Source organism: Pelmatolapia mariae, linkage group LG6 (genome assembly GCF_036321145.2).
Source record: "Pelmatolapia mariae isolate MD_Pm_ZW linkage group LG6, Pm_UMD_F_2, whole genome shotgun sequence".
NCBI classification, from domain to species: Eukaryota; Metazoa; Chordata; class Actinopteri; order Cichliformes; family Cichlidae; genus Pelmatolapia; species Pelmatolapia mariae.
Genome location: NC_086232.1, coordinates 43,734,793 through 43,760,957, shown reverse-complemented (window position 1 = coordinate 43,760,957; position 26,165 = coordinate 43,734,793). Strand labels below are relative to the sequence as shown.

At 45.8% G+C, this 26,165-nt stretch overlaps 1 protein-coding gene across 1 annotated transcript; it reads left to right on the top strand.

Moving 5' to 3' along the window:
- The first annotated feature begins 265 nt into the window (after positions 1-265).
- LOC134629618 (neuronal membrane glycoprotein M6-a-like) lies at positions 266-25,944 on the top strand. The gene is made up of 7 exons (XM_063477113.1): positions 266-462; positions 19,333-19,525; positions 20,504-20,660; positions 21,424-21,577; positions 23,363-23,439; positions 23,519-23,584; positions 24,503-25,944. Exons 1-7 carry the CDS (start codon positions 426-428, stop codon positions 24,653-24,655), a joined length of 837 nt encoding a protein of 278 aa, XP_063333183.1. The 5' UTR covers positions 266-425; the 3' UTR covers positions 24,656-25,944.
- The last annotated feature ends 221 nt before the right edge of the window (positions 25,945-26,165 follow it).

The following is a 26,165-nucleotide window of genomic DNA, read 5'->3' as shown; positions in this document are numbered from 1 at the left end:
TTTCACATCTCTCTGTTAATGACTTTGTCATTCGGAGTAAATATAGACAGATGCTTTTACTCTGTCGTTGGTCATAAGAAATCCTGCACATGTTGTTTCTTTTCTTTAATTTTCTAAGACTAAAAAAATATTAGTGTTAATATTTCTTTGTTAAGGAGGTTTCATGTTTTTCTGTTTCTGTACTGAAAGCGAAAGCTGTGGATGGATCCAGAGACAGGATGCTGGACAGGTCCAGATAGGCAGAGTGAGGAGAGAGAGCGTTGGAACAGGGACTTCCCTGAGCCTCCATCATCTGCAGGGAGGGAAAAAAACACTCACACACACACTGCCTCCCACACACACACACGCACACTCTGCTGAGAGCTAGCAAGGGGCTTTAAACAGCTTCACACATAACCGAGACAAAGGGACTGTAACCTGCCACAATGGAAGAAAACATGGATGAATCGCAAAGCCAGAAAGGTAGGAAAGGACGAGCAATTGATTCCTTTTTATCTTCCATCACTCGTTCCTTTATGCCATTGTTCTGTTCATCCTTCCCTCCCTGTATCATGGGATTCCTTTGTGTGTTGTGGGCAGAGAGAAGGAGGACGGCATACACGTCCTGGAGGGAAAAAAGGGAAAAAGAAGCTTAGACTTTAGGCTGTTTATTTAATTTGCAACTTTTCTCAGCACGGTTCACATTCCCCGTTTTCCCCATCAGTCATCTCGGCAGAAATGGAAAAAGGCTGTGGATTGTAATGGATCCTCCTCAGGAGGCTGTCTGCTCCGGATAAAAACACGGGATCGTACATGAGCCGTGTGCCGTCGTGCGCTTCCATGAACGGGAGCTTAAATACGCAGATTGTTTGGGCTGAGGGTGCACGGAAATGACAGACACTGGAGGCTTGGTGTTGTTTTGGAGGCTGGACGGACAGATGGACGGACAGATGGATGGATGCATGGATGGATGGATGGATGGATGGATGGAGGTGGGAGTGGCTGGGGGAGGAAAAGGGGAAGAAGAGGGTGATAGAAGGAGGGTGCGTGGGGCAAAACCTTGGAATAAAGACTAAAAATCAGAGGGAGGAGGGATAAGTGGGGCAGTGATTGATGCCTCCATTGGGATTTTCTTTGTTAGCCCTCATTGTTGATGCTTCACGCTTGTCTGAACGCCTTTTCCTCTCCACTCTCCCTCGCTCTCTGCATCCCCCCCCCCTTTTTTCCGTCTGTGTCGCTCCCTTCCTTTTCCCTCCATTTTCTTCATATCTCTCCATCTCTGGCCCTTACCCCTTTTTCCCTCACTCGTTCAGCCTTGGTGTATTCCAGGCTGGATTTTTTCCATCTTTCTGTCTGTATCTTGTTTTCCCGTCTACCTGTTTCTGTCTCTCTCTCTAGAAGAGGATATTTTGGCTGATCTCCCACTCGCCACCATCTCACTCTCTCGGTTGACTCCCTCTCACTCCTTCATTCCCGTTTTTCTTCCGCCGTCCATTTTTCAAATTCTATTTCTAATCTGAATCTTTCCACATGCGTCCATCGCTCTGACCACCTCGGGGTGGTTTGCAGAGAGTGTTATTTTTCATTTTTCCCCCCAAATGATTCTTGTTGTTGTTGATGTTGGCAGTAAAAATGGGCGTGTCCATTTTCTTCATCACACCTTCAGAGCCAAATGAGACATCTACTGCTGCTTGCACAGATTCACAAATGCAACCAATAAAGGAGGCGGTTTAAAAAAAAAAGAAATATTTATATACAAGACCAAATGAATGTTTATTCTCGCTGTATCTATGGAAAAGCCGTCCTGACATCGTCTTCTGTTGTGTGATAGGCGCATTTGTGTGTTTTTTCTGGAAGCAACCTGTTTTAGCCAATCAGAGACGCGGGTGGTGTTCAAACAAACATGATTTTTCATTCCTGCCACTTCTCTTTTTTTTAAGCCTCACCCCCTCTCCTTCTGTCCATTCTCTAACTAGTTCCCATCCTACATCCGTGTCACACTCCATCTTCATCCCTGTCTTTAGTTCAGCCATTACAGGCCTCATCTCTTCCCCTGCACCACACAAAACACAGGTGTGAGATGAAATGAGGCGGCACAGGTGAGACAGAGCGGCTGTATAAGTATGACGTAGAGTTGTTTTCAAAGGAATCGATTTACTTTTACATCAATGGTGTTTCAATAAAGGTTCAAATGGATTTGATGCAGATATGTGGCTGAAGAGTGCATTAAATATAATCTCTGTAAGTCTTTACAGTGAAGGTTCTGAAATTTGTGACTTTCCCATCGTGTTTGCAGGCATGGTGTTTAGTTAAAATTCCAGTTCTCCGTCATCCAGAGACGGTTTAATATTTCATATCAGAACAAAAGTCTCACCGATCTGAAGGTGCGTTTGGATTCAGCATTTTGTTTGATTTCATTACTGTTCTCATCACAGACTGTATCCAAACACTCGACTCTCATTCAGACATGAAAAGGGAGCCTTTGTAATAAACTTGTAATCTTTCCGACGACCAGCAGGGGGCGACTCCTCTGGCTGCAGAAACAGTGTTATTGTGTAGAAGTCTTACTTATTGAAGGAAAGCTCATCATGACCACAGACTCCTCGGGTTGTACTTGTAAATCGTCTGTGCTCGTCCATCAGCTGTTAGCACGAACATGCTGCTTTCAGGCTGAAAGAAAACTATTAAGCTTGACAATAATAACTCAGTGTAGTAAAAAACAATCTTTAAACAGCTGTTCCCACTCCTTTCTCTTTCTGGGGTTATATTAATGGACATTTGTCTACAAAATCCCTTCATCATCTTATATAAGCACTTCCTGCTGTGGTAACCGACCCCAGATTCTCCACAGAGTTAATTAAAGTTTCATGTATTCTAACCTGAAAGTCTGAAAGCGTAGCAGCAACACTCTGAAAGGTTTTGATCATTTTCCCTTCCTGCTGAGGACCGATTTTAGAGACTTGCAGGTTTAATTGAAAATCTCTGGTTCATTAAACACGTCTCAGGCTGTTTGTTTGCTCACGTGCACCTCTGGGAGCAGCTGGATAGCTAAGGTCATTTAGAGCTCTACTGCATGCCTCGGTCCTTTATTTGGCTCGGTTAAAACAGTAACTGCTCATGTTACAATAGTAATAGTACAATAGTTTGGAGAAGTGGCCGATGATTGTGTTATGATTGTGTGACATGAAGTCGTCTGGGTAGAAGACTTTTTCGAGCTGATAATGATGCACCTGAAAGGACCTGTGAGCAGTTTTAATGGTAGCTGCACGCCACAAACACGTCCGGAGGTCCAGTTCAGGCAGACGGCTAGCAGCTACAGCCGCCTGTGTCACCATCCACCTGTCAGTCAACTAAGCCATGCCTCTAATTGTGCATGCAGTCATGCAGGCAGTAAACATGTTTATTTCTTAATGCTGCAGCCTCTAGTGGATGTTAGAGGAACTGCAGGCTTTGGTGCCCCTGTGTTGGCTTCGTTTTTCAGTCCTGTAAGCCGATGTTTGATGGAACGACACCGTCCAGAGATTCTCACAAAAACTCAAATGCAGTCACGCTCAGTGAGCATGACAGATCAATGGCAGAAATACGTATTAATCATACTTTCACCTTTATGACACCTCGACTTAGTGTCATGTTTTTGCATCATCCATTTCTTTGTGTAATACAACTCTGACAATGTTGTAAACAGTGGGATATCACTGTGTCTTCACACTGACAGTCTCCGTTATCGATCAGCTGAGCTCGTTCTCTGACACACGTCCAGTCCCAGCTGAGGTTAGGTGCAGATCATTTCTCACTGCGTCCTCAGACACTCAGTAGGTGTGAGCACAGGTTGTGCACGTGATGCTTTCACGTCAACATTTTAAGTGTCTCTCTAAGAAAACAGAAAATCAAAGTTATTAACTGAGACAGGAAGAGAAGGAGGAGCGATCATTTGTGGTTACGTGGTGCCAGACATCATATCCTCACATGACAAATACACCAAAACAAAACCCCGCTGCGGTCTGTGAGCTGCTGCCGTTTCATCTCTTCCTGTTTGAACCGTTCCTCCTTCACGTTCTTGGGTTTGGTGCTTCAGTCGGTCTCTGCTGATATAAAAGGAGCACCGAGGGTCTTTCTCAGGAAACACCGGCTTCATTTTAAAAGGCAACGTGTCTCTACAAATTAGCATGAGCCTTTTATTAGCATTAAGGAGCATAATTACAAATAATTTCTGTCTGGCAAAGCAGGGCGGACTGAGGTTTGTTCTCACGCTGCTGCGGTCCAGAGGACATCGTAGAAAGAGGTTTGAGGTTTTGTAGATCTCAGTGAGAAAGCTGAGAGCGGACTGTGTGTATTTGCCTCATATCCATTTCATTATCACGGCCACTAATAGAAAGGTACTTCATGGAGAGTGCAGTGAGTCAATACAAACTGACTTACAGGCCCAGAGAGGGGAGGGTGAGATGCTGGAGCGATAAAGCAGCCGAGGAGGATGGCATATGGGATGTTTCTGCTTTATCTCTCTCTGTCTGTGGAGGTAATTTCATTACTGTCCATTGACACATGAAATGAAAAGCAGCTCTGCTCTGCTGCCTGTGAGCGTTTCAGCCTCACACACTGTGTGCAGCTGGCTGGACGACCTCAGAGGAAGGAGGTTAACCCCGGCCCTCGCCGTAACACCCGCGGCTCGGTGTGTCCGGTCACCTCTCGGATCCGGATATGGGCAGCTTCCTGACCGAATGCCAGGAAAGTTTTTTGTAGCATCACAACCCCAAATTTCTACTTTTACATGAGAAACATGAAAATGAGCAGATTGTTATGACTCCGTTGGAGAGACGTGCTTTAGTGCTGGGCGCTGCTTGGAGGCCCTGCTGTACAGTTGGTGAATTAGAAGACGCTCAAAGCGTCATTAAATACATAAAAGTAAAACTCCAACCTTTCTGTGAGCAGCTCCACGTAGCAGCCATTGTGTGAGTCGCCCAGTTTATGAGGTGTGTCTGCCATCTTGAAAATATGATGGGACTAAGTGCTGCTGGCCGTGTGGTGTGAAAAGATCGAAGAACGCGCTCCTAAAACCCTCAGCAGCCTTCTCGCTGGTCTGAGCCGTTTCACGCAGGATCTACTTTTTCTCTGCATCGTCTTCCTGCACAGTGATACGTTTGGTTGGAAAGTGGAGCCTTCACAAAACTGTCCCTATTTTTTTGGCACCACAGGCAGAGATCCCTTACTGTTATCTTAGCTTGAACTGTCCCCTGAATGCTGTGAGCCTTCCTTGAGCGTCTTTGAGATATCTGGAGATGGCCGTGAAATTTTCCGAGCTCCTCATCCTCCCAGCGGGATGAAGCTCGTTACTTCTAAAGAACCCTCCGAGATCTGTTTGTCTAAATGCTGGTGGCAGCAGTCCGAGCTGTGAGGGCTTGTTTCATGTAAGCGGGATATGGACACAACGTTTCACATTTACACTGCAGTTTCTCCTTCGGCGCTTCGCCGTCCACACCAACGCCCTCCTGTGGTTTGGTGATGTTTGGCGACGTGTAAATATTTTTGTGTTTTCTGTGTTGTCGTGTCGAGCATCACGTTTCCAGCTGCGATTCAGAAAATCCTCCTGTATCACTGTAAAGTCAGCGAGCGCTGGCAGCGCTTCCACTTTTCACCGTTTCGTGGAGCAGCTCCAGCCTCGGTTTGTGCATGACATCACCACCACAGTCTGCGTGTGTGCAGCTCCTCGGGAGGAGGGAGTGGTTCATATTCTGCATCTACACATCGACACGAGCAGAAACGATGCCTCCACAGCATCAACGTCTTGTTTATTTGTGGCATTATTGTGCAGTTAGTCCAAAAGCTTTGTGTTTTTCTGATTTTCTGTTTGTGGGTGGAACCGGGGGGGTGGAAGAGCTGGTGCAGATATCTCATTAGTGTGGGGGGCTCAGCTTCCGGTGCAGGTCTAAAAATGGCGTTTCAGAGGCTTGTCTCGTGGCAAGAGTGGCGCTCTGAATGTTGTTTCTGTGTGAGCATGAAAGTCTGCACAGAGCTGCAGAGATATCAAACCCCAGCATGTTCAGCCGGTCGGTGTTTGGACCCTAGATGTGTGCACAGCTGATCGAGGGTCGTGTCTGCAGAGCAGCTGCAGATAATTCCAGTCCACAACCTTCTTCCTGATTCATTTTCCAGTCTATCCAGTCCAATGTGTGCTTTTCTTGGATGAACATCTCCCATCTCACTCAGCGGCATTTCCACCACACTGATCTGTGATCGGCCACAAACCCCTCCCAAACAGCAGCCGTGAGCTGAGGATAGTCTGATTCTCCCTGATGGATCCTTTTGAATGAAGCTGTAACTGAAATGCAGAATGTAAGTTAATATTCTTCGAGCCCAGCACGAACGTATTCAGAGCAGCTTTCCCCGTAAAGCGTTACACGTTCACTGAACTCTCAGCGCTCCTCTTTAACTCTGATTTCTGAAGGCAAATATGATGATTGCACCGTATTCGCCTTCGTAATATTTCATAATGAGTTCTGTCTGGCTGTCTGACAGTCATCCATCACTGAAACTGATTGGTCTCACTGGGTCTCCCCCCTCATCTTCTCCCGGTTATTGCTGGCCTGATTTATTGGTCTCCATCAGCGTGTGGTTCTGTGGCAGACAGCATTCCTGCAAACACAGGCGATATTTAACCTCTGCAGGGAAACAAAAGGCAAAGTGGTGCATTTATGGAAGTGTTTTATGTTGAAGAATAAAATGTGAAAGCCCGTCAATCGTGCATCTGTTTCCAGGTTTTAGGGGTTGCTGGCAAGATGGTAAACGAGGCGTTAAACTTGGTAAAATCTCACAGAGTTTCAGTCGAAGGAACCACGTTAACCTCCACCTGTGTGAGGATATCTGCAGCACCAAAGGCTGATGGTTAAAACTTTCGATTCTTAAGGTACGAGCTGCTGGTCCCTGCTGTCACTTTCCTCCAGTTTGTCACAGAGTGGATCACTGATCATCTGGTCGCCGCCCTCACAACGCCAACTAAAGCTTAGTGCTGCCCGCACACTCACGCAGACAAATAAACCAGGACTGTGCCTTCATGCTGGCTTTTTGACTCGCTCCGCTGTGATGCGATTTCACAGACACGTGGATGAATCTAACGAGTCAGCGCTTCTCCTCCGATCCCCCGATCATCCCACAGGTAGGCGTAGCTGCCTATGTCCAGCTAACGAAGGCCAGATAATCTCCCGTTACTGCGTCGTTAATGATGAGACGGCTGGTAAAACGGATCTCCCCAAACTCTGTGAGCACAGCTGCTTGTGAGCCACTGTCATCGGAGATAAAGTTAGAGCGCCTGCCTCTATCACACAGCTGTGAACGGTTGTCACGGTGATGGGGAGGCAGGGAGGGAGGGGTTTGTGGATCAACAGAGAATTTGATTGGCAGATTGGAAAATCTTTTCAGGAGGCGGTGTGTGTGTGTGTGTGTGCGCGTGCGTGTGTGTGTGTCACAAAAAAGATATCCATGTATATGAAAATTTAGTTTTTGTGAATCAAAGACAAAAAAACACCTTAAACATTTAAAAGAGAAAAGCTTCACATGCAGACGACGGCGGTGCATGCACATGCATACGGTTATATTTATCTGGGTTACCCTCCACTGGGCTGCACGGCCGCTCAGTCTTAATGGTGTCGTTGGGCTGGGTTTGTCATTTCCATTAGAACCCAGTCCTGACTCCTGAGTGCATCTTCAGGCCACTCTGTGCGCTTCTCTCTCTCTGTGTTTGTGTGTCTGTGTGAGAGCTCAGTGATCCTCTCTTACAGCACACATACACACACACACACACACACACACACACACACACACACACACACACACACACACACACACACACACACACACACACAGCAGTGGTGTTTGTTGGTCTGTTAGACAATCAGGCAAAACAGCACAAAATACAGCCTAATGAGCACCAAGACCCAATGTGAAAGAGTGTGTGTGTGTGTGTGTGTGTGTGTGTGTGTGTGTGTGTGTGTGTGTGTGTGTGTGTGTGTGTACATGTTTAGACATCGTTATGAGAACAGAAAATTGGCATGCTACTATAATTGTGGAGACCAACAGTCACTTATGGGGACCAAAATCCCAGTTCCCACAAATTTGAAGACATTTTTGAAACTCAAAATGTGGTTTTAGTGTCAGGGTTACAGTTATGGTTAGGGTTATGGTTATGTCAATTAGATGTGTACCTCCGTGTATACATCTCACCTCAGGATCCACCATCCTGAGGTGAGGTCTTTAATTGTCATGTGTAAAGTTATTTCGGGAGTATGGCCACAACTTGTTCAGAAACATTTTAAAAAGGGATGAAGTGGGTGTAGCTCAGGAGGTAGAGTCAGGTCATCTACTGATCTGAAGGTTGTGGTTCGATCCCTGGCTCCTCCAGTCTGCATGCCAAGTATCCTTACTAGATACTAACCCCTCTGCACGGAGTATGAATGTTAGCTAGGAAGCACTAAAAGACTTAGAAGAAAGTGCTTGTGTGATTGGGTGAATGTGGCATGTTGTGTAGAGCGCTACATAAGAATCAGTCCATTTACCATAACCCTGAAGCTAATGCATCTCAATAGAAAGCAAGACGCACCTCCTCGGGTCACCTTTGCAACTCAGGTAATGCAGCTTTAAACATGGGAGGTCACGATGAACTGATAAACTTGACATATGAAGAGTAACATGAGCTTCACCATCCAGCAATAGATCATTTTTTCAATTCAATGTTATTTGTACAGCACCAAATCACAAACTCTGTTGCCTCGAGGCGCTTCATATTGTAAGGTAGACCCTACAATAATACAATATTATTATTTCACTGGAATCTTTTGGCACCATAATGTTTGTCTCTTTTCTACAAATGCTGCTTATTTTAAACATGAATGTGTTGATGCACGCTCAATCATCCAGGTAAGGTAAATGGTAAATGGACTGGTTCTTATGCAACGCTTTTCTACTCTTCTGAGCACTCAAAGCGCTTTACACAACTTGTGCATTCACCCAGGCACATTTTTCTAAGTAAAATTCACACACACTCATGCTCCAACGGATGCATCGGAGAGCAATTTGGGGTTAGTATCTTGCCCAAGGATATTTGGCATGCAGACTAGGGGAAACCACCAACCTTCCGATCAGTAGATGACCTGCTCTACCGCCTGAGCTACAGCCACCCCATGGAAGTCCCAAAAAGTGGATTCTGTTCATCTGGATGTAGCATTAAAAAATAAATAAAATCAAATAATAAAATCACACATTTAAGAACATGGAAGCAGCAAATGCTTTTGGTTTTTGCTTTTATAAAATGAATGAAACTAATTTCATTAAACTAATAATCAGTGAAAAACTGTAACAACGCAGTTAAAATGCATTCATAGTTTGATTAATATTTAGTTATCTTCAAGAATATTACAATAACACATACTTGGCCCCAATTTAGTCTTTTTAGGGTCTTACGTAGGGCTGGGTTTTTATAATCAATTTATCGATTAAAATCGATTCTGGCTTGGATAACGTGAAATCGATTCATTAAAATCCTGAATCGATTTTTTAATATAAATTTATTTTGCCCGAAAAGCCAGAATCTCAGCTTAAACCTCACAAAATTTCAACAACCACCAAACAGCTAAAACAGTAAATGAGAGCAGGAACACGGATTCTGCACAAGGACGTAAACACAAAGCGCGGACCCGCCGACGCATCAGAATCAGTGAGATGTCGCCTTTCTCACCGACGGCACGGACACGGTCGGGGCTGAAAGCCGACAGCTCGCTGATTCCGATGTTTTGGCGGGTCCGCGCTTTGTGTTCACGCCCTTTTTGCACTGATTCTAAAGCTGTTAGTTTGATCTCTCTCCAAACAATATTGACCGAACCAGCAGCAAAAGAAGATCCAAACTACGCTTCACATAAACATCGTCATGAATTCACTCTGACTTTTACTGTTTTGCTGCCACCACGATCACACTTCCTGCACAGCTCTCTCTCTCTCTCTCTCTCTCTCTCTCTCGCTCTCTCTCTCTCTCTCTCTCGCTCTCTCTCTCTCTCTCTCTCGCTCTCTCTCTCTCTCTCTCTCTCTCTCTCTCTCTCGCTCTCTCTCTCTCTCTCTCTCTCTCTCTCTCTCGCTCTCTCTCTCTCTCTCTCTCTCTCTCTCGCTCTCTCTCTCTCTCTCTCTCTCTCTCTCTCTCTCTCTCTGTACTTCAAGAACAGTTTCCCGTCTAAAAATCTGTTTTCTGCATTATTCGCTTCCTTGTTACGCACAAGTCTACAGTTCTTACAGCGCTGTCGGCCGCTGTTTTTTTTTTTCGTTTTACATACTTCCGAAAAGAAAACCTAATTTCTGCCGTTCAATACTGAACAAATTTTAATTTTTTAAAATTATGCAAAATGCAAAACGCTTAGCCGTGTCTCTAATAAAACCACTGTAATGTCAGAGGTAACGTTCATATGTTGATTAATGGTTTTCTTTCGTTTTTGATGTACTGCAGAATATTTTTATAAAATCCCAGGCCAGGAAAACCACCTTCATGTTTTTCTGTGTTTTATCTTCAGCTACTTTGACACAAAGGCATCTGCTGTGACGCTCACACCTTTGATAAAGTCTTGCGTGTGTCAGCTTCCTTTTTATAGATACAAAAATATGTAAATGTACTGATCTGAATTATAATATTTCTGACTGTCAAAATTTCCCAGATTCAAATCGAATCGAATCGAATCGTGGATTGAATCGATTCGGGACCTTGTGAATCGGAAACGAATCGATTCTAGAAATCAGTGACGATACCCAGCCCTAGTCTTACGTTAAAATGAGCCTCGGGTTAACTCTGAGTGCTGCTATATAAACAAAATTGAACTGAACAGAGCTGAAATTGGCCAGGGAAACACTGAACATGGAAATAACCTCATTTATTACAAACAGAACTACAAAAAAATTAACGAAGAATAATTAAAAATTAGTTTTGGTCATTTAATTTATGGACGTTCATGCTTTTCTGCAAATGTAAGTTCACATAGTATCAAGATGGTGATATCAACTTAATGTCAATAAGGCCATCCATCCATCCTCTTCTGTTTATCCGGGGCCGGATCGCGGGGGCAGCAGCCTAAGCAGAGAAGGCCAGCTGACAGACATAATCTCTCCAGTGTGTCCCGGGTCTGCCCCGGGGCCTCCTCCTGGTGGGAAATACCCACAACACCTCACCCGGGAGGCGCCCAGGAGGCATCCTTGTCAGATGCCCGAACCACCTCAACTGGCTCCTACCGATGTGGAGGAGCGGTGGCTCTACTCTGAGCCCCTCCCGGATGGCTGAACTTCTCACCCTATCTCTAAGAAAGAGGTCAGCCACCTTTCGGAGAAACTTGATTCTGCCCCTTTTATCCGCGATCTTGTTCTTTTTGTCACTACGAAGAGCTCATGACATTAGGTGAGGATTTACTGGTAAATCAACAATCAACTTTGCTGTTGTTCTCAGCTCTCTCTTCACCACGATGGACTGGTACAGTCTCCACATCACAGCAATAATCCGTCTGTCGATCTATGAACAAGACCCCGAGATACTTAAACTCCTCCACTTTGGGCAGGAACTCATCTCTGAGTGGGGACTCCACCCTTTAACAGCTGAAGACCATGGCCTCAGGCTTCAAGGTGCTGATTCTCATTCCCACCACTTCACACTCGGCTGGGAACATTCTCCAGTGTGAGCTGGCGCCGTCACCTGATGAAGCCAACAGAACCACATCATCTGTGATAAGCAGAGATGAGATTCTGAGACCACTCAAGTGGAAGCCATCATCCACCACATAGAACCCCTGGTGGAGTTCAACACTTACTGCTGGCACTCAGAGGGACACGGTCGAATGCCTTGTGAAAGTCAATAAAACACAAGTAGACTGGTTGGGCAAACTCCCACACACCCTGAAATATCCTCAAGACAGTAAAGAGTTGGTCCAGTGTTCCACGACCAGGACCGAAACCTCATTGCTCCTCCTGCATCCGAGGTTCGACTAACGGATGAACTTTCCTTTCCAGCACCCTGGCGTAGACTTTCCCAGGGAGGCTGAGGAGTGTGACACCCCATCCAATCCAGAACTACCACCCCAAATCTCCAAACGATGTTGCAGAAGCGCATCAAACAAGACAGCCCTACAGTATCCATAGCCTTTAGGAACTCAGGGCAAACCTTATCCACTCAGGGGCCCTGCCACCAAGGAGATGTTTAACTGCCTCAGTGACCTCACCCAAAGAGATAGGTGAGCCATCTCCCCCATCCCCAGATTCTGATTCCTGTACGGATGCCATGCCAGTGGGATTATCTTCAGCTGAAAACAGCAGCACCCCACCACCACTGCACACTGTGAGGGTAGAGCACCACTTTCCCCTCCTGAGTTGTCTGATGGTTTACCAGAAATGCTTTGAGGCAGACCAAAACTCTTATTCCATGTCCTCATGGCCACCTGATCAAACTTACACACACATTGTGTTCATTATGGTGGAAGTCCAATAACAGACCACAGCTCGGGTTCAGATGAGGCAGGTGGTTCCTTCCAATCGTGCCCCTCCAGGTCTCACTGTGGTTGCCAAAGTAAGCAATGAAGTCTCCCGGTAAGACGACAGTGTCACCAGATGAGGCATCCACAGGGACCCCACTCAGGGATCCCACGAAGGCTCGGTACTCTGAACTATCATTCAGCGTCCAGATGAAACTCAGGACCTGTTCCCCGACCCAAAGGCAAAGGGAAGGAACGCTCTTGTCCACCAGGAAACACCCCAGTATACAGGCAGACAGTGGAGGAGATACAGCACCCAGATACCCACCCGCTGCCACTCACGGAGGGCAACTCCACACTGGGACAGAGTCCAACTCTCCAAGAGACTGGTTCCAGAGCCCAAGCAGTTCTTTGAGGTGGGCCCGACTGTATCTAGTTGGTATCTCTCAGCCTCATGCACTATAGATCGAAATCTAACTTTAAACTGCCACAAAACCACTAAAGCAGCAACATAACCAGAACTTATACTCAGTACATCCCTACAAGTTTGGCAAATCCAATGCAAGTTCTTCAATAGATTTATAGGGAAATATGTTGTACTGGAAAAGATTTATTCAGTCACACGGTCACAGTTTAAGGTCCAAATATCAATTCAATAAAGAGTCAGATCTGATTGTTTTGTTTCTATCGTGAACATGTTAGAGGTACTGTGTGTGTTTGTCCTGCAGGATTATGAGGCCGATGATCAGCACTGATCTGCAGTGGAACAGCAAATGGATTCCTGCGATCATCTAAAAAAATAAGCTCCTCCTAAACAAAGAAAACACACACACACACAGAGATGCAGCACACAGTCTGTCCCAGTTTTTACCAGGTCACTGGGTCTTTCCAGCGTTTAAAGCCCAAATATGGAAATATGACGGGATTATAACATGGCTCAAATTCAGGACACACACTCAGCCTCACACACACAGATATGTGCTGATAATGAAAACACTCAGACAGCAACATACTGCAGAAACAGCTTCACAGCACATTTATATTATCAAGCTGTGTGTGTGTGTGTGTGCGTGTGTGTGTGTGTGCGTGTGTGTGCGTGCGTGCGTGCTTGCGTGTGCGTGCGTGTGTGCACGCGCAGCTCCATCTGCCTCACAGCTCAAACATGCATGAATGTGTGTGTGAGACTCAGAGCCACGAGCCGACTCAGCTGCACGGGGACGTTTTGTTAAATGGAGTCAGCGCTGCAAAATGGTACCTTCCTGCTGGCAGAGCCGCCATGTTTGTTCCTTCGTTGGCGGCTCACGTTGTTGCAGAGAAACATGCAAAATCTGCAGTGAACGTCAACGTTTTCCTCAAAACTCCGACGATGTGATGAAAAACAGGCTGTGTGTGTGTGAGAGAGAAAGTATGCATTAGTGAGACTGTAGCCCTCACAGTGCTGTGCTGTTGCCATGACAACGCTACAGGCAAAGTGGGTCAGCAGGCTCCTGCCACACCCCGGTTGGCATGGCAACAAGGCTGGTCAATTAAACCTGAGCAGCACGATGACTCACTCACACACACACACACCACTTTTCTTTGTCACCCCCTGTTGGTGTGTGTGTGTGTGTGTGTGTGTGTGTGTGTGTGTGTGTGTGTGTGTGTGTGTGTGTGTGTGACTGATTTTGTCCAGTAAGTATGCTTGAATTGAAAGTCCTCATAATCTGAGTGGAGGGTGAAGTAACTGGGTGGGGCTGATGGAGGACGTGCAGGCTGTGACATCACAGTCAGACAACTGTCAGTCAAAGAAAAACACACCGCTACCACAGACTGTAGATAAATGATGGAGCCACTTCCCCGGGTTGTGAGGCTCCGCTCTGAAGCGTCACATGTGTAAATTTTGTTGTCACCGTGATGGATGCTTGGTGCTCCACCTGAGGATGGAGTACAGATCATGCTGACTGGGTGATCCTCAGACTGTCGCACAGACCTGCTCACTGGTGCTCAGACACAAACAAACCCTGAAACTGCAGCTCAGACTTCTGGGATTGGAGCACAGCACAGTGTGTGTTCTGTGATGGTAACTGTAACTACCTCCAGGTTGAAAAATGGCGTTCTTGATTCCTGCTGGCATTTATTGGACGCAGGTGCTGCCAACTATGCTGCGAGACCCGTACAAAATGCCGACACATTCTGCACTGCACGTGACCAACACTCGACAGCTCTGTCACAAATAAACATCTTATTTCCACACCAACATATAAAGTACAAATTGCGTATCTCACTGATCGCATTAACTTGAAGGGGTTAATAAAAACACACCTTGCAGTACCCCGTCTTCAACCACACACTGGGAAAACTGCCACCCACTGAGAAAGGGAAATGCTGCCCTCTACTGACTGTGGCGTGTAACTGAAAATATCGTCAACCCTAAACAACAGATTGAACATTGGTTCCACCCTGGAAACATTTTGTAGAACCTTTAAATGTGTGTCTACATTACAATCTGAAATCTGATCTCAAACAAACTGGTTTTAATCTGAAATTTTATTTTGTTTATGTATTTATTTGCATTATTATTTTATTTTGAAGTTCCTGAAGTGTCTTCTCTTCTCTGTGCACATAAAGCAGCCATCACTGGCTTTTAATCTGTCCCCCTGCTGTGATCATGTGATCGTGGGTCGCTCCTGAAAGACAGAACTGAACACTGGATCCTGATTACTGAGCCTGAACACCTCCTGCTAATGAGCTGCTTATGCTGCACCTCCTGTGCAGACGAGCTTTAAGCGATCTGCAGCATAAAACACGTCTACAGTGATTTCACCCGTTAGCTGTAGTGTCACCACTGACAACAACTCAGTGAGTCATCGTGTACTCGAATACTCCTCTCCTGCTTCTGCATGTGTGCAAGACGGATGAGCTAAACTACGCCAGGGAGGAAATGTAGATGTTTGCGTTAAACTGTGGAAGAAGTCCAGCAGGGAAAGATGTTGTTCTGCTGCCTCCCGTCGCTGCATTAGTGCCATTATTTCTGCACTGAAAAGCTTCTCAGAGAGGAAAGATCACTGTTTATCTGGCAGCCACACAAATGAGTCATTTGAAAATAGCCGAATTGTTGGTGCATCATTCGCAGCTACTGCACAATTACATAATGTGGCAGGTGGAGAGCTCTAATTAATCATTCCGAGCACAGGAGAATGGCTCCGGAAAACAGGCAGAGTGATCAGAAGTAACCTCTCACTGCAAAAGACTCAGCAGGAGCGTTAGCATGGACGAGGACGAGGAGGAGCGGGTTAAAGTGCTCCAGCCTTTTTTCCTCAAATACAATATTCAAGTTAGAAATGTGTGCTGCTAAGACCAAATGATTCACAAAGAGGTTACAACCTTCACTTTGCAGGTTTTCATTGCAAAGTTCACTGAAGAATAACCTACGATTCCCCAAAGAAACCAACCAAAGGTCCAATGGGAGACCAAGAAAGTCATATGTGTGTTTAAAATCCTCACACCAGGAGTGAGAATGTTTGTGGTGCCGTTAGTACTGAAATAAATGTACTTCAGGACGTTTTCACAGGAAAAAGTATAATTAGCTCAGATTTAATCCAGTTTTTTAATAAGGGAGCATTTCCTTTATGAATGGAGCTCTCTGTCTGCTCCTGTGCTGTAGGAAGGTTATTTTGAGCCCCGTGCTGTTTCTACCTGCATCCCGAGCCAATATTTAAAATGTATTGCATTGAATTCAGCTGATTGTGGGTAAGAAGCCAAGTGAATGTCAGTTTATATGTGCAGCTGCTCTTGCATTGTGTCAGTTTAACTGATTGCGTGACACATTGTTTGTCTGTCGATGAGGCTTATTGTCCATGAGGAGGTAAGAGCTGCTAATCAACCGGATCATTTAAAGCTACATCAAACTGGTCATTAAAACACTCACAGCTAATAAAACCCTTCAGGAGGCATTTAGGCATCACGTTTCATCTCCTGCTCTCGGGGGAGGAAGAGCCGCGGCCGTCGCTGCATTGATCTCTGCTCGGTTTTCTCTTCTTCACGAGCTATTTAAAGGAGTCATTTTTAGGAACGTCAAATGAAAGTTATTGCAGCCGCATTATTTCCTGTAGGCCAACATTCACGGAGCAAACTGGGAGTTTTGCTTTCTGCACTCAAATGTAAAACTTTATGTTGTGACTTTGCACGTGCTGCTCCATGTAATGACCGATGGTGGGTTAGGGTGCACATGCTCGTTTTACCGCCGTGTGTGTGCTCATAACTAGTGATGTGCGAATCATGAACAAATCGTTCAGTACTCGAGAATCACTTTACTGACTCGTGAATCATGATTCACAAGCCCAACTGACTCATTCCTGTTGCTGTTAGCAAACTAATTTCATTAGTAGAAATATATCTAGCTTATAATTAAAATTGTGGGGGAAAAAACAACAGCCAGTTTCTTAACAGAAACATTTCTGCTCTGAACTGGAAGAAAAAACCCTGAGTAGAAGCTCACATCAAGACAATCCGGTCTTTAAGTGATGACGTGCTGAATCCTGCTTCCGGGCCCAAACTACCTTGCGTTTCATAGGGCTATTGTGCTTTAAACATGTTTTAATGCTTTGTATCTTGTTCTATTTCATCTCAACAAGCCCATAAAAACAGTCAGTGATCACTTTCGGCCTCTTTCGGTTTTTATTACTGCTAATCATTTTAAAGCTCAGTTTTTAAACCCTTACGCTGTAACTCCAGCCCAGCCCATGCAGCAGTATATTAATGACTAACCTCGTATTGTGGATGGATTATCTCAGTTGTTCTCCTAACTGAAGTTTGGTCCGTTTACAGCATCCTGCCATGCGATTGCATTTGTCTCTAACCATCAGGAACCCTCACGTTAACTTTTATCGAGTGGAAAAAAGTTAGCGGTTCATCCTCCAGCTTCACTGTGCTAATGTTATGCTAACATAGCTGTGTCGCTAGCGGTCATGTAGCACATCATTATATACCAGCTAGCCCAACTTCAGTAACCCTACAAACGTCACTGCTGTTTAGTTTTCTGTCTTCATTTATGTTGGAAGTGATAGCAGAGCTGTACATTTGAATTTTTTCATAAATCTCTCAGTCAGAACATGCTATAACATGCTTAGGTAACTAGCGAAACTAGTGAGCTAACTTCCGCTAACTTCCTGCTAACTTCTAACTCCATTAAATTTAATAAATCCTGTTTTCATGGATGCCTGGATGTTAAACTTAATCGTTACACCTGGTAAAGCAGCAACGCTGATCATTTTATTAAAGATGAAAGAATTTAGACAGTTTTTCAACTCTCAGTAATGCTGTAGTGATCGTTTGACTTTGGGACCTGCAGCGGAGTTTAGAACCCGGACGCAGCTAATGACGTCAGACTTAAAGACCGGATAGCTCCTCAGTTCACAGTAGCATCGCTCTGCTAACATGCTAACAGCACATTTGTGTTACTCACCCCCTCCCTTCCTGTGCTGAATCGTAGCATGAACAAATCACTCACTCACTCACTATTCGTGTCCAAATTCATGGGCTGCATCCTCCTGAGGACCCGTCCTTCGCGGTCTACGTGGGCCAGGTCCTCAGAAGGTCGGGTAGTCCGGAAGTAAACGGCTGTTAAATTAGACGGTCTAGCCTTCAGATTAGCATCACCGCTGTCTCGGTGGAGTTTAATAAACTCAGCCGTCTGCTCCTCGCTATCTAAAATATAACAGGACACTGGAGTAAACTCTCGACCATCTCACACTTCTGTTTAATCAGTTTTCTGTTTGACATTTACTCAGGAACAAATAAAACACTGAAAAAAGCCAAACAATAACATTTTTAGGTTGTCTAAGTGACTTACATATTACGTTTAACCTGAGTAGCAAAAGACTACGGTGATCTGAAAACGATGTGCCAGGAGTTCGCTGTTCTCGCCGGCTCTAGTGAACCTTGACCTCCCGGCTAGCTATCGAGCTGGTGGGTAACAGACGTCTCCAAAAACGTCGGAGCACTTTTGTAAATATGCGATGTCTTGATAAACCGAGCAGATATTTGAAGTTTACACAGCTACATTCTCGCCTGAAAATATGTTAAAAGTTTATTTTGTGACCCAGAAAGATTAATAAGAGTAATATTAAAAACTTAATAGCTGCCGCCATTGTTGGAAACTGGAATTGGCTGGGCCACGCTATGAATTCTGGGATATGGTGGGCCACGAACGATACACCCGACCCATCCTTCAAATCTGGGGAAAAGGAGGACGCATTTGTCGGCCGCATTCGGAGGAGTCTACGAATTTAGACAGCCTTCGTTGCGTCGCTGTGATGTAATCGGCCTACAAATGCGTCCTCAGGAGGATGCAGCCAATGAATTTGGACACAACCACTCACTCACTCACCCCCTCCCTCCTGGCTCACAGCTCCTTCTTCTTCTTCTTGGTTGGCGACCAATGTTAAGGCGCATTACCACCCCCTAGCTCACAGCTCAGTGGACATTTAGATGAGAAAATATATATTTGACACATTTGAGGAAAATACTAATATAATAAAGTAAAAATAAATAAAATAAATGTTCCCTTTAAGAATCTTAATTTTTTTTTTGCTCTATAAAAATAGTTCTTTTTCTTTTTCAATCACTCATCTTAGCAGTAGGATTTACATGAAAATAGAAACAAATTAAGTTTGAGTGAAAATGTACATTTTTTGCACTCTCTGGTCAACTGACTCAGTGACTCAAACAAAAACCCGATTCATTTTGGTGAGTGACTCATTCAAACTCAGTAAAAAAAATCGAATTTACCATCACCACTCATAACCCCGCCCCGTGTCTTCTCCTTTGCTTTCATCATCGTCATATAGAATTTGTTGAACTGCAGTCAGACTCACAGTTTCTGTCTCTGTCTCAGGCTGTAAGGAGTGCTGCGAGCGATGTGTGGGCAGCCTGCCCTGGGCGTCGCTCATCGCCACCATCCTCCTCTACATGGGCGTGGCCTTGTTCTGTGGGTGTGGCCACGAGGCTTTGAGCGGCACCGTCACCATCCTCCAGAACTACTTTGAAGTCATCAGAGCCCCGGGAGACACTCTGGATGTGTTCACCATGTGAGTGTTTCATCTTTTCTCTGTACGGAGTATTAATAATCACTCTTAATAATCACGAACCCCAAACAGACCGAGCTGAAGTCAACTGAAGCGCAAAGCCATACCCTGTATATATAAGATGAACGCAGCCATTGGTTTCAGTGTTTTCTCTTTTTTTAAAAAATTGATAATGGGTCCTAATTGGTGCATCCCGTCGCTAGTAATATCCAATATAAAATTCTAAAACTTCACTCACCAGAAATGAAGCGTAGGCTACTAATGGCACAGGAAACTGTATTATTGGGTACAGTTTATCTCAAGTTCAGGCCACGCCCCTTCCTGCTGTACATCTATAAATCCCTTGTTGGCCCACACAGTTGTTTGTTCTAGTTTCTTACCCCGCCCCTCCAGGCCCGGGAACCCGCACCTCTTCCTTTATTACGTGGTCTCCAACCTGCAGCCTTTGAGCTAGCTCGTAGCCTCTGGGCTAGCCGGTTGCTTCATTATTATTAAAAGTGTTTCATTCACATCATCGTCCAGACTCCAGTCAGCCGAGGTGAGGGCTAGCAGTCAGTTAGCAGCTACAACTGCCTGTGTTGCCATCCACCTGTCAATCAAAGAGACCACGCCCCTAACCGTGCATGCAGTCATGCCGGCTGTAAACATGATTATTTCTGCTGTAACCTTTTAACAGTGTAGAGACCGACTCACTGCTGGAGCTTCTAGTGGACACTACTGGAACTGCAGTTTTTGGCTCTTCAGTGTTTTAAAAAAAAAATGTAAACAGACAAACGAGAAAATAAAGACAAAATTGGGAATGGCTACATTTACACCACTTACATTTTTAATGTGAATAAATCCTCCATGATTCTCTGGTTTCTGGCAGTTCCTCGTGTTGATTTAGCTGAAGATGCTTAAGAAGTCTGAAGAGCACTCGAAGCATGAAAATAAATAAGCAGTCATTAATTAGCAACGCTGTGATGTGTGTCCTCTCCGCAGCATCGACATCCTGAAGTACATCATTTATGGCCTTGCAGCTGGATTCTTTGTGTTTGGAGTGCTGCTGCTGGTGGAGGGCTTTTTCACCACCGGAGCCATCCGCGATCTCTACGGAGAGTTCAAGATCACTGCCTGCGGACGCTGCCTTACTGCATTCGTGAGTCAAAACTCCTAAAACTCATCAAGACATATTTGTGTTTAAGTTAGTGTTCATTTAAACAAAGAAGCTGCTGAACGGATAGACGTGGTGACCCTTTCCTATTTTATACAAACTCCACTTTGCTAATGAGGGCCAATAATTAGCTTGATGTCACATGACCATAAATGACCACAAAAGGTCAGCACCACTGATATTTACTTGGATGTGTAGAGTAGTATGATTCATATTGACCAGGTCTAAGACCAGAAGATAAAGTGTTGCACAAACATTAAAGTTGTTTTACACACACACACGCACACACACACACACACACACACACACGCACACACACACACACACACACACACACACACACACACACACAGTGATTACGGCCCTTTTTAAACATCTACAGTTGCTTTTGTCTGGATCAAACACTTATTTGCAAATGGATAACTTTATAACTTATAACTTAAGTGATGTCGTTGTGGCACTTTAACGTTTCCTGCAAATAAATGTTTGCAGTAAACAGCACAGTCATGTTCATCGTGGGCATCACAAAAGTACTGTTGGTTTCTGAGGTTTGTATTCGTCTAGTCAGCTATGGAAACTGTGACAGATATTAGAGTGGCGTGCATGCGTTAGTGCAGCCACTCAGCTCAGCGGCTGATGAAGATGAATGTGCATTTTGCACTTTTTTAGTCCAACCTGAATAAAGACTTTGAGCTCTGCTGAACGCGATGCACAGCAGTGCGAGACTAACGTGTGCCTGTGTTTGCAGCTGATGTTCCTGGCCTACCTGTTCTTCCTGGTGTGGCTCGGGGTGACGGCATTCACCAGCCTGCCGGTCTTCATGTACTTCAACGTTTGGTCCATGTGTCAGAACACCAGCTCGGTGGAGGGAACCAACCTCTGCCTGGACCTGCGTCAGTTTGGTACGCAGACTTTGGACCCTTTGCTTTTTGCACCCTGATGTTAAATGAACTTCCAATCATGAACAGCTACATTTCTAATTTACAAAAGAATTTCGTTTCTTTGTGGTTAGACCTCTGCAGGCTTTGCACAACGCATTTTCTGAGTTTGAGTTAAACAAGGAGGATTGGTTTTCCCAGTTTGATGCAGTTTATGTGAGACTGACGAGTTCAGCTTGATGAGCTCAGCTGCCTTTAAACAAATGACTGTAATTTCTCCGTGCTGCTGCTCCGAGCTCAGACCTGCCCCTCCCATTGATCCGTGTACCTCTAATTTATGTGTGAAACATCTTTTCCTTCACTTTGTTGGATTTAACAGACTGGAAATGTTCTTCATACGCTGCTGTTCAGATTTTTAACTCAGCCTGTTCTTTGTTCTGTGATTAAAAGTAAGATCCTGGATCACCCGATCGCTGCTTAGAGCAGGCAGGTTAATGGTGACTCACCAAAACACCAAACTGGCACATATCATGGAAAAACCTGTGTGTGTGCAGAAGAAGTGCCAAATACCAGCAGAAAGCTCCAAAGCCTTCCAGGCGCTGCAACGACATCCGAGAATCGGACGCTCGAGAGGAAAAACATTGAGCTGAAATATCTGCAAATTCATTAATGACAGAAAACGTCCAAGCTCAGCCTGTCGGTCGGTGTTTCTGGTGTTTGATGAAGTCCTGAACGTGTTTGAGGGGTTAGACAGCTGAGCCCGTGTGAAATGTGGGTGTGACTGAATAACAGCAGCGACGGCGGTCTGGCTCTCTTCAGACATCCTGAGAACAGATCACAGAAATAAATCCACATCACAGAAATGTCAGGAAGCAGTAACGGGACATGTTTGTCTCTGGGCCGAGCGTGTCTCTGCCTGCATTCACTCAGGAGCCACGGCTCCACCTTAAATCAGTACAATGTCAGATGTCATTCGGCATTTAAGGTGCCAGACGTTGGCCCGGTTAGGCCCAGAGGTGCCAGCTGTCCGGGTTCTTTGTGCAGATTATTTTTCTGCCTGATTATCATCACCTGTCTTTCCAAACAGCATGTTAGCATGATTTAGCTCAAAACCTCCTTAAATGTTCACACAGACAGACTTCAGCTGGTGGATGCTGCTCCAGCACACAGCACGAGTCTGTTCTCACACGAGCACGGCTTCACGCGGGTGAGTTTTATGGCGTGAGCCGTGAAATGACTGAGCTTGTGTTCACGTTCCACTGCGTGTCTGCTGAAGTTCATTAGTTATCAGGAGATAAGAATAAACTCGGTAATGAGTGACGGTAATGTCGTGATGTGCGTCTCTGTTGCTCTCTCGCACTCGGCCGTGTTCCATGGTGGAGGCCAACACTTCATATCAAATCGTGCACACATGCAGTCACAGCACTGCCCACCATGTTGTTCTCAGGATGCCTACAATAAAACAAAAGGCACCACCAGAGGCATTGTGTGCGCTCGCTCACTGCGCTGCCATCTGCTGTTCAACATTTAGACTGCAGCAGGCCTCAGTCAGCAAACTAATGAAGATTTCTCAGGAGGAAAAACATTAAAGATGAACTCCTGGTTCATGAGGCGCTGCGCTCTGGACTGTGATTACTTCAAGGCCGTTCCCAGCGGCCGACAGTCCAGGAGCGGGGAAGCCTTGATCTCGGTCAGCTTAATTAAAGAAACGCAGGGACCGTCTGAGCGCTGCGATAGGCAGAGATTCCCCGGTTTGTTCATCAACCACAGAGGACGAGGAGAGGCTAACAGAGCGTTTGTGCTTCTCAGGAGCGGTGACCATCTCCGAGGAGAGGAAGTTGTGCACGCAGTCCGAGAAGTTCGTCAAGATGTGCGAATCCAACGAGGTGAGAACGCAGCAAAAACACGTACAAGTGATAACCTGTCAGCACAAATCCACCGCATCACGCGTGTGTTGTGTTGCAGCTGGACTTGACCTTCCATCTGTTCGTGTGCGCACTAGCAGGAGCAGGAGCTGCTGTCATCGCCATGGTAAGAACCATCATTCTCATAGCTGATTGGTTATAATTTGTTCTGCCATTATGGTTTTTAATGATTGGTGCAAACGAAGGAAACAGACATCGTCCCTGCAAACAGGGAGAGAAAAGAGTCAGAGTGTAAAATCCAGTCCTGCACGTCTGCAGTGACACAGACGGTGAGTCACCGGCGTCTCCAGATCCGAGGCGTGGAGACGCTCACGTCCTTCCATCCTCACTCCAAGCACACATTCACAAACCTGAGCCTTTCTGAATAATCTCCAATCTTTCCCGTGCACAGACACAGATCTGTGCAAGAACCAAAGCACCGGCACTCGTCCACACACTCACACACACAAATCTGTTGTGCGGCATGAAGCAGCGTGAAGGACGTTTCATTTGTTAACTTACTGAAGGGGATGAAACCGTGTGGTGCTGGATGTGAATGCTGAAATGCTAAAATGAAGAGTATATCACACACACGGCGCAGCAACAGCAGTGAGTTGCTGTGCCGTGCTTTAACACTAGGTGCCGCCAGAGGGAGCGGCTCGTGTGCACAGTGTGGGATTAACGGCATTAGACTCGACCCGTGTTCAGTATCAGCTCGTGGGCTGTACCTGTGTTTGCTCCAGGAAGGTGACTACATGTGCACTTCCTCTATTAAATTCAAGTAAACCTGTTAAAAACATACAGCGGCTGTTTTTAGCCCTGAGTAGCAGAAACAAGCTAAACACATCCTGTCTTCCTTCTGCCTTTAAAGGCGAGATGTGACCCCCTCATCTGGCCTCCCCCTCCTTTTCCTGCAGCACTGATGTGATGGTGTAGGAACAGTCCAAACCAGCTGATCTCAGATAAGCCGCTCAGTCTGTCTGCAGCGTCGGCGTGCAGCGGACGAGTCGGTGATGTTTGATCAGTCTCCTGCGTTTCCCCTCAGGTGCACTTCCTGATGGCTCTAGCCGCTAACTGGGGCTACCTGAAGGACGCCAGTCGGATGCAGAAGTACGAGGACATCAAGTCGAAGGAGGAGCAGGAGCTGCACGACATCCACTCTACACGCTCCAAAGAACGCCTCAATGCCTACACATAAACACGCCGCCACGAGGAACGACACACACACACTTACCTGTCAGACACACACGCACACACGGGTGAAAAAGATTCATTCAAACAAATTTACAGACACGAGTAGGCAGAAATTAGAGGATAAGAAACCCATGAGATCACCGACGCCCTCCTCATCCTCAGCTCTGCAGTCGATCGTTGCTGGTCTGCTCCAAGTTTAACACGATAAATCGTCCAGATTCACCGAACCTAAACCGGTCAGACATTTTAGTCTGAAGGTTTCTGAATGTGATGGTGTGAGTTTTCAGGCCTTTCAGAGTAAAATGCTGCACAAACAAAAGTTCTCACTGCATAACACAAACCAGCGTAACGAGAAATGCCAAAAATCACAACGGACGAACCCAAAGAAGGAGAATTATTTCAATCTGATCGCCTAAAGACTCCAAACAGCAACGATCTACAGCAGACGCATGAGGACGGCGTCCGTGAGCTCATCATCAACCCACACACACACACACACACACACACACACACTGAGACATGTAGATGTGACTGAATGGTCGGTGTTGTTTGGTGGTGTCATGCTGTGTTGTGTCGTTCGCCACGCTATGATGATGGTGTCACAGAGAAATAAGGTCCCCGAGGAAATTTGTGCCTCCCGGGTACAAATGGGTAGCTTTGCCAACTCCCCCCACCCCCTCCTTTCTCCCTCCCTGACCTCTGACCTCTTCACGTTGAGCCCAGTTTCATTAGTTGTTTCGTAGTTTCTCGTCGCGCTCGCTGACCCGTGTGGTCGTTTGCAGCGGTGGGGGGTGGGGCGGGGTTTTGGAAACAAAAAGCACTGGATTGGTGGTCGGAGACCCGCCTGAGGTTAGCGTTGAGCTCGAGCTTTGGTTATAACGTTTTCAACCATAACCACGGGCCGATCACGACGACTTGCAGGAGAGATTTTACCCGTTAATTACGGAGCGCCGATGATCGCAGAAAAATCGAAGTCACGAACACGACCAAATTCTCTCAATGCGTCACTATTTCTGCGTATCTTTATTATTATTATTATTGTGAGGCTGACAGCACGTACGGTGGCAGCGGGGTGCAGCTAGTGAAACGGGGCTCCTCCTCCTCCCCTCTTCGTCCCCTGATTGTACAAACTTGTGATTCGTCCTCAGAAACAGCACATCTTAGCAGCACAAAGTCTTTTAGTCATCATCTCATCCGTCTGTTACGTAACGTTTTCTCACTTTTCAGGGATTTTGCCACATTTTTATTCGGATTCTTTCTGTGTGATTTTAGCACCGGGGTATTTAAACGGGGCCGGGGTCGGGGGGGGGGGGGGGGGGTTCTGTCACATTACCAGGTGATGATTCAGTATTTCAGCGATTCTGCACACACACACACACACACACACACACACACACACACTAGCGTATACACCAGTCATCTCGAGCGATTCGTTGTTTTCATGCTTCCTGTTTTGCGTTCTTTGGCGACGCCCTGATGCGACCAAAACGTTATTTGTAAGTTGAGTCAGAAAA